This window comes from Chenopodium album, chromosome 27, assembly GCF_948465745.1.
Source record: "Chenopodium album chromosome 27, dcCheAlbu1.1, whole genome shotgun sequence".
NCBI classification, from domain to species: domain Eukaryota; kingdom Viridiplantae; phylum Streptophyta; class Magnoliopsida; order Caryophyllales; family Amaranthaceae; genus Chenopodium; species Chenopodium album.
The window spans coordinates 26,086,784-26,100,721 of record NC_137860.1 but is presented as its reverse complement, the minus strand read 5'-3'; the positions used below and the strand labels follow the sequence as shown (position 1 = coordinate 26,100,721).

General features: G+C 29.7%; 1 protein-coding gene across 1 annotated transcript; it reads right to left on the bottom strand.

Annotated features, from left to right (window-relative positions):
- Nucleotides 1–7,990: 7,990 nt before the first annotated feature.
- Nucleotides 7,991–10,323, bottom strand: LOC145621308 (acid phosphatase 1-like). The gene is made up of 3 exons (XM_081676048.1): nt 9,911–10,323; nt 8,372–8,581; nt 7,991–8,168 (listed from the first exon to the last, which is right to left on the bottom strand). Exons 1-3 carry the CDS (start codon nt 10,321–10,323, stop codon nt 7,991–7,993), a joined length of 801 nt encoding a protein of 266 aa, XP_081532174.1.
- Nucleotides 10,324–13,938: the final 3,615 nt, after the last annotated feature.

Sequence of the window (13,938 nt, the reverse complement as noted above, 5' to 3'; positions counted from 1 at the left end):
AATAATTAATTGTTTGCCCTAGGCCTAGATTAATTTATTATTATTAGTTAGCTTAATTAATTTTAATAATCTTTGAGGTCAACTATTTCCCTAATATGAGCATAATGCTGGCACATCATTAAGTATAGTTTGAGTTAGTTGGCATCTTTTCATCCCTAGTGTAGGGGATAATGAGGTTTAAAGTCTTTAAAGTACACATAATTAATTTGGTGCAAGAAATTAATAATGTTCTCATATAGGTTATCTAGTTGATTAGATTAGTTATGTGCTATGTTAATTTCATTGTTATTTTTAATGAAGTGCAAGAATTATTATTGTGATAGAAAAATTTATAGAGAATTGTGGACATTAACATGAAAATAATATTCCGTACTTTCTAATTAAAAAGTGTATGTTATATCTTTCCTCATCCAACTGTACAAATAGCTAGTAGATAACAAAATATTCTTATGCATTGATAAAAAGTAAAACTTCGAAAAACAATGGAAGATATCGACCATGATGGCACCACTTACATATGAAGAACTTAAAGTACGATAAATAGTTTATAGTTGGTATCTTTAAGGCCTAAATCGAGGGAGCCTTATTAAGAAGGCTTTGGAACTTTTGGAGGGCATGCCCTTTCGTGTCTTGTATAGTCATATTGTAATTAAATAATTCATCAAAATAAAAACTTTTGAAATTTTGAAAGGAGTGGTATCAGTAAATGTATTATTGATCTATATATATTTTAAATTTTAAAACGGCGCAGAAAAAATAAATTACGTATCATTTTGTAAGTGCATGCAAAGCTCTTTATTTGACCCCTACCTATTCCCCTCTCTTATCACTTCATCAAGTGCATTTATGCATCAATTACAATCACCAAATACTCACCAATTACAATCAAGAACTAAGCAATGATTTGAAAAAAATAGGGTGACCAACTCATCTTAACCTGGCTAATTAAGGTCATGATAAGATTGATAACCTAGCTAGTAAAATGTCTTTAAATCATCTAGCTAGGACAAAGATTATCCTAGTATAGTAGTCACTTTAATGTGTCCGTGCGGTTTAGGCTACATACCATACAACCTTGAACCAATTATTTGAAAGGAAACTTCTGCCCTACCTTTTATTCCACTAAATTTATCAATGGAGTATAGAATCCAATGGTAGTCAATGGAGTGACACTCATATTAAAGGTTGATAGGACTCCTTTTATAATATATATTTATATTATGGTACTTCTTTCATATAGGTTTTGTTGCATCATTTTTACAATATTTCATATATCATGTTTTAGGCCTGTTCTCTTATGTTGAAATTCAGCTCAGCTCAGCTCAGCTCAGTTTAGCTCAGTTTAGTTCAGCTCAGCTCCTAATTTTCTTCTCTTATAAAATATTCAGTTCAGCTTAGCTCAATTCAGTTCACCTCAGCTCAGTTTAGTTCAGTTCAGTTCAGTTGAGTTCAGTCAATGAGAACAGGCCCTTAGTTATCTTTAATCTGATAATAAATTCAGTAAAACTAGTCATGTGAGTACGTATTATTAGATTCATCTCAATGTATATAAATTTTTAATTACTTAATGGTGTTTAAAGTTATTAATGATTAAAGTCATAAATTGACAAGCCTAAGAATAAAATATATTGTAAAAGTTAAAAATATAATGAGGAAGTATATGGCTATTTTAATGTGTATGTTTAAATATGTGAGTTTTATACGTTTCAGATTTTTGAACCGAGAACGATGATTATATAAAGTGCTAGAGTTATATTGTACTATGTTATGCTCACTTAAGTTGTATGACAAGTGACTAGTTAATTTTTTGTACTAAATTTTTTATTTTCCACATAAAAATACTTTATTAATCTAAAACTAAATCCAAAGTTCAAAACTTTTTTAGCTAGATAAATTAATACAAAGTACGTACTTCATATAAAATAGTTGTATAAAATAGTTACCTTTTAAGTTAAGTTAAAAGAGAAAATTGTTATTGTTATTGTTATTATTGATTAATGATTTTTTTTTCTTTGGGTATAGAGCGATCGGACTTCAAATGATTAGTTCAATTTGATCGCATGTACGATGTACCTTATAGGGCTTATACCTCCTCTTAAACTTATACCTGAGTATGAATCACTATGTAGTTAACTAAGTTTGTTGTCATTCAACCCTATTGCCTCTTGATGTTGCATTAATCCTAAGACTTCCAAGTGCTACAAGTGTACACATTTCCTCAATTGTGGATATGGTAACTCAAACCTAATTTGCAAATATTGAAAAGCAGCAAATGAAAGGTTGAGAAAGAAATGTGATGCATTTATGCTTTAGACAAGGAGGGAGAATGAACGAGGCACTTACAAAACTTTTTACTTGTTTATTCTTGTTTGGTAGCTAGAAAAGCTTGTGCTAATTCGGATATATGAAACTTGAGCAGAAAAGTGATGTAAAAAGTTGTGAAAAGTAGGCAAGGATTAAAAGTTTGGAGAATTATGGTTAAACTTTTTAAAAATATTGAAAAAACATTCTAATTACGTAGTATATGATAGGATAGGATAGGGTGGCAAGATTAACTTTTTATTTTGGCAGTTTATTTCATGATTTGTAGCATAAAAGAACATTAATTAAAATGTTTGATGATCTATAACTATATACTTGTAGTTTGAATCAAAGCATTCAATTCATAAGACTTGATCATGCTCAATACACATATGATGTACAAAATTTTACCTTTTATTATAATTAAGCTACCTACAAGCTTAATAGTTTACAAATCATTATTTTGGATACGAATCACATCTAGTCTATATCATTGTTTTTAGTGGCGGCTATCCTATATACTAAGACAATGCCTAGTACGTAGCTATTCTTATTATATCATTTAAAGTTAAACTTTTATACGACGATCTTTGATAAACATAGTACAATAATAGAGGGTGAATTAATTGAACAAAAACTTAGGGCCTGTTTTGATTTACTAAACTGAGCTGAACTGATTGAATTATTTTTGAGTGAAGGAAATTAGAAACTGAACTGAACTAAGCTAAGCTAAGCTGAATTGAAATTAAACTGAAGATATGGTACTTAGTTAAACATACAGTACGTTTAGATTAATAAGTCATCACCTTGCTCAATCTAGTAAAAACAAATAAATTTCGTTCCTATATATCTTTGACAATGATTTTCATTTATGTGAAACCTTCTTTATACTAGTATGTGAATTGTTTCATTAAAAATAGTTAAGTGTGAGAACATCATTGTTCCTGCTTCATTACTTTGAGTAGATATATACTGTACAATGTAAAGTTAGCATATTTTGCATATTTACAATATTGATCAAATTATACGCTATGTCCTATCAATCTATCACATAATAATGTCATAACTGCAACATGACAATTATCAATATAATCATTAGACTCCATGACTTATCTAGTTTAATGACATCTCATACAATATAGCATATAAACAACCAAAAAAACTAAAAAGTACATAAGAATAATGTGTATTTGATACCATATTATTGTAATAAGATTCCTTCAGAATTGCAAAAAAATAGGAACTGCGCTCAAATAATATGCAAATAGACTACATACAATCGTAATTACTATTTAATACTGTGAACTATACTTGTATAATTTATAACTTATAAATGTCAACATTATTGCTTTGCTTTTGACACGAAAAAGATCCTCCTTATATCGTTCTGTCGATGCCTTTTTTTTTTTTTTTTTTTTTTTTTTTACTTTTTAGGGAAAAAAATGTGGGAAAATTTATTGGTCATTAGTTGGTTAGATATGGTATCGAAAACCGAGTGCAACTAGGCACATAGCTCCTATTTGTGTAGGATGCATATAGGAGGATTAGGGCCTGTTCTCATACGTTGAAATTCAATACAATTCAGTTCAGTTCAATTCAGCTCAACTCCTAATTTCCTTCCCTTATAAAATATTCAGTTCAGTTCAGTTCAGTCAATGAGAACAGGTCCTTAATTGCATAAATTCACTTAATTTTTGTGATTTTTTATTGCAACGGTGGTATTTTTAATGTACCATTATATTTACAGTGGAATTTTTAATATACTATTAGAGTATAAACTATTTTAGTAGTACTATTTATAGCTATTATAAGTATCAGTAGTACAAATATTGTACCACTAGAAAAAAAAAAATCACCATTCTTTTTGTCGTATAGCTGCTAAAAAAAATAGCAGCTATACGCCAATACTTAACCCTGAAATGTAAGAGGTGATTAACCAAGGCCCGACCTATTAGCTTGACCCGAAAAAAGGACGGGTTTGATAAGTTAAAAAAAACACATGTTTAGTTAAAAATCCGAACCCGATCTAAAAAAGTACAAAAGCCTGCCTCAGCCCGATAAGCCCGTCAGTTTATTGAGATTTTGGGCATGACATTTGATGTTAAGGACGACCGGCCTGAATTATTTATCACCTCTTCGAGATATTGAAACAGATTAACAAAAGGCCATGTTGATAGATTTTATGTGGTTAACTAACAATAATTTTAGCTCATGGATAGAGGTGAGAGGAGATTTAGGGCATGTTCTGTTCAGCCTGATTTCAGTTCAGTTTAGTTCAATTCCTAATTACTTTATCTCATAAACAATTCATTTCAGCTCTATTCAGTTCAGTTCAATTCAGTTGTTTTCAATAAATCGGAACAAACCCAAAATAATAGTTAGGTTAAACCCTAGCAAATTTATAATGTATTCTTAAAACATATTATGAATAAACCAAACATATATGGCCCAAAACAAAAAGCCTTAGCCAACATATATAATCGGCACCTAAACAAGACACTCAAAAATCTATTATACAATCTTATAATAATTTTAATGGGGCTAAGTGGTTCAAGGCCAATTCAAACACGTCACAACACTAGTATGCACCTTTTAATGTTGCAACATTTGTTTTTATTATTATATATACAATGAAACGCATCATGCAAAATGTTGTAAGTTTATTTGTTTTTATTATTATATATGCAATAAAGCACATCATGCAAAATCTTGTAAAAGTTTATCATATATATCATGTATGCAACTTTATTTGGAGGATCAAAAGAACAAGTATATATAATTATATAAATAATGCTCTTAATTAAGACTTTAATTTGCAAGCATTTGGCAATTGAATGTGAGTGGCACATTAAACCCTTTCAAGAAAAAGGTGGTTGTGCTTTACATGGTGCCTTTTGGAGGATTAAATGCTTACTATTACTCCATATTTGTTTGGTACCTCACCATTGTCTTACTAACATATATGTATCAATCCACAATTTTAACCTTTAATCTATCATCATTAATAAAAATTAGTCTTGACAATTCCAATACAATGGAGAATTATTCTCTTTAAATCCTTTTTTTTTTACAAATTTACAACAACACCCATTATGTTTCAAAATAGCAAGTCCACTAGCTATCTGGTACAACGCTCAAGCCACACGCTAGTTATCACTTAGACCAAAGACATAGGTCGGTTTTTAAGTGTTTATTACTGAGGAAATAATTGAACTACCAAATATTTAATTCTTATTTCACAACTCTCAAGCCAAAAGTTAATGAAATTTTTTTCGATGATGGAAAGTGAAAATAACTCTTACGCTTCTTGGAGTGGAGTTAACCCTGGTTTCACAAATATTATAATCTTACTTTCACTTTTTTTTATTTTTTTTCTTACGTGATATAAGATCATTATTATTTATTTGCTTTCTTATCATCTTATTGATTTTGTGCTTTTAAATACAATTTTTTTTAATAAATATAAATTAAACATTATAATACATATTTGAAATCTTGTAATTGTTTTATATTTTAAATTATAATTGAATATCTAAACCGTAAATATTTGTTATTGTAAACTAATGAAAGAGAAGATATTGTTATAGGGTATATGGTTATATATAGTACTTACGAAATTGGATAATGAGGAGCATATATAACTACTATATGAATTGAACGGACAAGAAATTGGGAAGAAAAAAAAAAGATGAAATTATAAAGGAATTGAAAAATCTTAAGATTACAAAAGAAAATAAAGAGAAGACACATAACCTAAAAAATCATTGTTTAAAAATTAAACCAAAGTAGAAACTAGCTAGCTAGTCGTAGACTTTTTAAAAGTATGTCTAGATAGCAAATGAAAAAAAAAAAAAAAAAAAAAAAAAAAAAAAAAAAAAAACTACATTGTTAAATTGAAGATTAAAACAAGTTGTTAATTGATTTGTGGAGAAGATCGAGAAAATATAAAAGTTGGAAAACATTGTGGTTCTAACGAAAATACAAAAAACTATTGGTATATATAAAATTTTAGTTGGAACAAATTTGGTTTCAAAAGTTGCCACTTAAACCAAAGTCATAGGTTGGGGAGAGATTTTTACATACACTTGGTGTATACTATATCTATATCTATACTTAGTCTATACTTAGTATTTAAAAAGCGAAACCACAATCTCCTATATGACACATGTCATCATAATTCACCCATATGCCACATAACACAACAATTAATATTACCTCTTTATACTCCCTTTTAAAGTAAAAGATAAAATAAAATGTTATTGAATGCTAAAGTCTTTATGCATTCCTAACTTGCAAATGTGAGTAAGAAATGGAGTGTTCCATTAGTGTTTCATTTTCACTATAATAAAAAGTTGTACTCCACTTTATACCCCTTTTAATATAAAAGTTAAAATAAAAAATTATTTAATGTTAAAATCTTTATGTATTCCTAACTTGCAAATTATAAGTAAGAAAATTAACCAAATTATTATAAAAAAATCACCGACACATACAACAAAAATAAGTAACACATTTCAAGAAAAATAAAAGGAGCTTCAACCCGTTCGTTGAACGGGCCAAAATGCTATTTAGCTTTAAAGTGTTTCATGTTAAAACATAATCCTCATGAATAATACATGTGGATGTCTCATATTTATATTGTGATGATAAAGAACTCTACATATTGTAATAAAGAGGTGCGTGTAACTGTGTAAATTCAAAGAAAGATGCATTCAAGTGTACATAAGAAATTTTAGTCGTTCTACTAGTGACGAAAAAATTAAACTATTAGTTTTAGTAATACATAAAGTAGATATGTGTTTGGCCCAATAATAACGGAGTGTGGACATTATTATCTACAGCACCAACCATGCAAGATCCAGTCCAGCGATTTTTAGACAACGGTTCTTGGCCCAACACTAGTTATTCGTAAGGTATTTCAATGCCTCAAACTGGTTACACCTTACACCATCAATTTTGCAGTCAAACCATCTAGCAATGGGAAGACTAGAGCGAGCTTTATGATGCTAAAAATTGTAATTTTCAGACCAACCAATACCAAGATATTGAAGCGACCCAAAATTGGGTCGGGCTGGGACTGAGTATAAAATCCCGTGCACCCGTGTCCAAACACGATTATTGTTGATTACCTCCACACGAAACATTTTTTTTTTTTTAGAAAAAGATTTACTCGTACTACATATGTATACTTTTTTAAAAAGAAAAAAAAAACTAAGGGTGTGTTCTCTTTAGCTTATTTTTAGTTGAGTTTAGCTCCAATAAGTTCAGTTCATTTCAGCTCAGTTCAGTCAATCAAAATAGGCCCTAAGCTAAGTTCAATTCAGCTCCAATAAGATCAGTTCAGTTCAGTTCTTATCTTAATTTCCATCTCTCATAAAATATTTAGTTCAGTTCAGCTCAGCTCAGCTCAATTAATCAGAACAGGCCTTAAGTCTTGAGGGTGCTTAAAGATGCTTGTTGATCACATCAGTTGATATGAAGTGGAGTTGAAGTTGAAGTAAAACAGAGGGAGTAAAACCGTAAACTAATATTAGAAATAAGAAACAATTACATTGATAACATACATAGACTTTTGCAACTCATAAGAAAATACTTGTTGTAAACTACCTAGGCTAAATATCATGACAAGAAGATATAAAAGGCACAACATATGACAATTAATCATTCTATTTTAATTTCATAATAATAATCAACCGATGTAGTACATAGGGTCAGGCAACTTGAAGGTCCTCTTGCCGGGGTTGGCTCCTATTAAATCACTCCATTGGTCACCAATGTTTCCAACGATTGTATACCCCATCTCTTCTAGCTTTGTTCTGTGCGTTGATTTGTACTCCACCGATTTTAAATGTTTTTCACTTGGTTGCCTATCGTGTTAAAAATAAATAAAATCAGTAATAATTATACGATTACATAAGATCCTATTTTTAACGCATCCGTGAGATTATTTTTTAACGAATAATCTATATCGTAAATTGACTAAAAAAATTATATTGAATTATTTAATTTGTGTAACGTTTTCTATTATCCAATACAAAGTATTCCGTAATAATTAATAAACTATACTTACTTTAAGATCATCTTTTCCCACTTGTAGTAGCCAATATTCTTCATGTTACGCTCTTTAGGCTCCCTGAACTCCTCATGAGCTCCCGTAAGAAAAACTACTTTGATACCAAGACGAACCAATTTTTTGTAGAAGCTTAGCCCCGCGGGTATTGCTGGTGCTCTTGCTTCCTTTTGCCATTCATCGAATGATGTTGCATTGTATGGTTGTACCCTGCATATTTCACATTTAATCACCATTCATGTTAGAAGAATGTTAATATTAAATTCAATTCATCTCAATTTTTAGTTTCAAATTATTATTTGTAGATGCATTTTACAGATATTGATCCACATGTACCTTGAAAGTTATGTTAAATGAGAAAAGAGTATATACATGTATCTATTTTAATATTCCTAAACTGTATTTATTAATACTAAGGTCCCGTTCATTTCACCTTATTTTTGCTGAACTGAAATTATTTTTACTGAAACAAAATTATATTTGTGTTTAAGAGGTGTTAAATTTTGAGAAAATATTAAATGAGTTTGGGCAACCCAAATAAGGAGGATGAGACTTTGGTCCACAAACAAGGCTTAGGAGCTTCGATACTAAAACCAATTGGTAATAGTAGGAGTAACTCCTTTACCTTATAAAGTAAAATCATCTCCTCTTTCAATGTGTGACACTCACAAAAGGGATACGATGGGTTTCAACATGAGGTAAGTTCTTTGTTATTTAAAATTTCATCAGTTAGTTGATTGCACTGATAGACCTTTATTATTGTATTAAAACATCAAAAACTCTATGTAGTTTTTTTTATATGTGTATAATAAAATAAGAGCACGTCACTCTTAAAGTCTTACTAAGCGTATCAATAATTCATAACAAAATATATACTACCTCCGTTTCGTATTAGTTGCAACTTTGGAATATTATATATCTCACAAATAATACCCCAAAGTTGCAACTAATACGAAACGGAGGTAGTATTATTATTACAGAAATCGTCATTCACTATTAAAGAAAATGAGAACTGACCAAATTAAACTTGAATAAGTTTGATTTATGAATCTTAATATTTGTTAATTAATTAGTATACATATGTTTAAAAACACGTTACTTGTTATGCTTTTTCTTCCCAAAATGATTACACAAGATACAACTAATAATAATATTGCAAAATTTTGAGATCAGAAAGCTTAAATTAAATGGAGGGAACAAAAACATCAAAACGATTAGTTCCATGATAGTAAGGTTAATATTCTATCACGCCCTTCATATGAGATTGATGAGCTAGAGCCCTTGATTAGGAGGGAATGCATGAGTACATTGTGGAACACTTGATTTGGGTTATTTATAACACTAGCTACATAAATACTAACGTGTCTCAATATTTTAAACAAATACGAATTTTTAAAAATTTGATATTGATGAAGGTTAATAGAAAAAATTACTATGTATGGATATATAGTACGTACTCCATTAAAATAAAACTATTGTGCATGGAAAAGTACATATAGAAGAAGTAATGATATACTTCGTATAAGTTAAGATTCTTACCCAAAACCAACATCGGCATAGTAGGGCGTATTAGAGAGGGAAGTCTCATCAATATCGAATACCCAAACGTAGTTGCCATCTTTCTTGAGTGAGAGAGTCTTAACATAGTCATAAGCAGCAGAAGTAACAGCCAAACAATCTTTCCGATATTGAGCACCCATCATGTAATGTCCCATGTACCCCTCACATTCTTCCGGGACTGTCTTCCAGTCCCGGAGATTGTTCGTCTCCACGGCCAGCCTCCAACTCAAGCAATTTAGGCCATCGATTTTGTGGCCGGCTGAGCCGGAATGAGGCATGAGGAGATGTATAGAGTGGTGTGGATATACATGAGCTTTAGCATTACTAAAGAATGAAGAAGCCACTAGAACTCCTAGGAAAAATATCAAAGAAAACCCTCTTAAGAAGCTCATATTGTTGTAAACTTGCATGGCTTAGTTAAGTATGTTATGTAAGTCTAAGGGAATGTTTCCCTTATTTATAAGAACTTAAAGTGACCCTTAGCTTGTTTTTTGTAAAGTTAATAATTGTTGTCACTAATTAATTCGAACTTTGCCCTTCAATTATTTGTTTAGACGTAGCCCAACATAATTCACGTGAGGTCGTGAGTGTTAATGTTTATTATAAAAAAAAATGAGTAGGTATTGCTTGATTACAAAGTTAAAGCTGTAAAAACAAGATTTCGTGTTCGCACCCCAAATAAAATAAAAAAATTGAAAAGGAATAATTCCGCGTTCAATTTTATTTATATATTGTATGGGGTGACATGCATGCAACATGCTACATGCATTATATTAATTCTTCATCAGTCAAACACCAATAAAAGTAGTCATAATATAGCTATACATATTCTCTGAAATAGAATCAATGTCTCTATGAAATGGCCTTTTATTAAATTGCTATGGAGTAGTATGTGATTTTATTTTAACTCCCTCCGGCCTCCGGGCTCCGTCCCATAATATATATAGTACTGTATTAAATTCTATTTTCATAGTCAAATCTTAAAAACATTGACCACAAATTCTCATCTATACTTCTATACTTTATTAGTATTAAAAAAGTGAAACCACAATCATCTATATGACACATGTCATCATAATTCACCCATAAGCCACATAGCACAACAATTAATATTTCCTCTTTATACTCCCTTTTAATGTAAAAGATAAAATAAAATGTTATTGAATGCTAAAGTCTTTATGCATTCCTAACTTGCAAATTTGAGTAAGAAATGGAGTGTTCCATTAGTGTTCCATTTTCACTATAAAAAAAAGTTGTACTCCTCTTTATACCCCTTTTAATATAAAAGTTAAAATAACAAATTATTTAATGTTAAAATCTTTATGTATTCCTAACTTGCAAATTATAAGTAAAAAAATTAAGCAAATTATTATAAAAAAATCACCGACACATACAACACAAATAAGTAACACATTTCAAGAAAAATAAAATGAACTTCAACCCGTTCGTTGAACGGGCCAAAATGCTAGTTTATACAAAAAAACATAATCATGTGAGTGCAAAACTAAAAATAAAACATGGCATAAAGATCGCAATAAATGAAATAAGCATTCGTAGAAATACAAGTTTGGGAAATAACAAACATATGCAAATTTATTTTAATAGTTGTAGTATTGGAATTATATTATCTAGATTTACTTGTATCTTATTATATGAGCCTAATATGCCTTATCTTATCTTATCATAGGAAGCCTGGCTGGAAGAATACGCAGGGGGGTGGGATTTATGCTTGATGATGAGAATCGAACCTTGCATCTCAAGGATTCGAGGCGACCTCTAGGCCACTGCTACAAGAGATCTTTCTCTTATTGGACCTTAAATAATGTCTTATTAGCTAGACCTTATCTATACCTAGTCTATACCTAGCGAAACCACAATCACCTATATGACATATGTCATCATAATTCACCCATATGCCACATAACACAACAATTAATATTTCCTCTTTATACTCCCTTTAAAGTAAAAGACAAAATAAAATGTTATTGAATGCTAAAGTCTTTATGCATTCCTAACTAGCAAATTTGAGTAAGAAATGGAGTGTTTCATTAGTGTTTCATTTTCACTATAAAAAAAAGTTGTACTCCTCTTTATACCCCTTTTAATGTAAAAGTTTAAATAACAAATTAATTAATGTTAAAATCTTTATGTATTCCTAACTTGCAAATTATAAGTAAGAAAATTAAGCAAATTGTTATAAAAAAATCACCGACACATACAACACAAATAAGTAACACATTTCAAGAAAAATAAAATGAGCTTCAACCCGTTCGTTGAACGGGCCAAAATGCTAGTTATATATAACTAACTAACAAAGTTAATCACATACTTCTTAATCACATAGCTAACAAAGGATCAAGTTTGTATCTTGAAACGTAACATTATTAAACAATAATTAACATACACCAATTATACCGATTTTTTTACAAAATTTACTTACATTTCTAATCAATTACTCTGTTCCTTTTTATCTAGCAAGATTTTGCTATTTTTTTTTTTAAAACCCTCTGTTGTAATTTATATGTAAGGAATAATAGTCATTTAAAATCTCTTATTTAGAGACATAGAACAACGAAGCATTAAACTTGAAATATTGGAATTTATTGTAATAGTATAATTTTTCATTATTACAAATCTAGATTCTCAAATTAAACAAAGTCTTTTAAATTCAGAATTCGATTATGAATACGAGTATACCAAATAACAAGTGGATGGGTCAATGCAGACCATAACGTTTACTCTATCATACATAGATCGATGTCGTTTTCCATGAAATCTTGTATGTCGTCTGTCAAAGATTTGAGTATTTGAGCAGTTAGCTTATACAATAACTATTTTACGGTGTATAAATGTATAATCATGTGATCAACTTCTAGATAATGCTACTCTAGATCTATTTGAGGTAAAGTTAAAAAGGTAGATTAGCTAAATTACAACCAATTATAACGCATATATTTTTTTTGGTGCACTATTATAACGCATATATAGCCATATATGTTAATTAGTTTCAGACTGTTTACATTACTTTTTTAGTGAAACTATACAGATTTGGTAGCAATAATGCAAAATTATATGTAACACTTTAACATAAAATATATATTGAGATGGAACAAAATAAAAAAGTGTTAAAGAGGCCAATTATATAGCTTTGATGCATGTAATTGGTTTGCAAATATAATGTTGATTTGCTTTAGATACATGTAACAATAATGTTGTGTATTAAGTTGTTTTATATTTAAGTATAGTTTATTGATTGATTGATTAGAGAGATTTAACTACGTCTAAAGATAAGAATATTTTATTTTACTCCGTACTTAGATTTTTGAGGTTAGGAAAAAATAAAAATTGTTCAACGTTAATATATTGTGTTTTCAGTTTTTCACTAATGTAGCTAGTGATTATTTATTTAGACTTCATGACAATTTAATTAATTTTTTTTCATCTTAGCATCCTATGTTAAATAATTCCTTTATAGTTTTGTTTTAAATTTTGAAAATGGGTAAACGTAACCTTAAGGACTATATGTAAGAATGAAGATGAAAAAGAAAATAATGAAAATATTTATGACTGTTTTTGCTATTATATCCCAAATCGTACTTCAATTAGAAAACCCATTTTAGATGCTATATTGCCTATAGATAACTCTCAAACTTTTGGTTTATATTATAAATTATATATTTTGAGGTTATTTAGTACAGTTGCATTTATTTAAGAATAATCAAAGCATTTACTCCATTTTTTACATGGATTTACTTAATTAATCAGTCCTCCATCGACTTGCATTTAATTTGTCTTATCTATGTTAAACTTGTTTTTGGGTTCCTAAATCCTACTCCCTCCCTTTCTTATCTATAGTTAGTTACATATATTTGGGATTCTTCTTGGGTATCGAGAAAATGGATTGTTAGAGGACCATCTCAACCAAAAGCTTAAGCCTATGGTTGAGGCCCAAGAATATGTTTTATACTCTATCACTCCCCCTCACATGAAAGGCCCTTTGGGCTTGA

Bases quoted from the DNA above. Each gene is read 5' to 3' on its own strand.
- LOC145621308 (XM_081676048.1), bottom strand. From the start codon at position 10,323: ATGAGCTTCTTAAGAGGGTTTTCTTTGATATTTTTCCTAGGAGTTCTA. The intron at 8,582-9,910 runs GTAAGAATCTTA...TGAAATATGCAG, and splicing joins TATGCCGATGTTGGTTTTGG to GGTACAACCATACAATGCAA. The intron at 8,169-8,371 runs GTAAGTATAGTT...TTAACACGATAG, and splicing joins TGGGAAAAGATGATCTTAAA to GCAACCAAGTGAAAAACATT.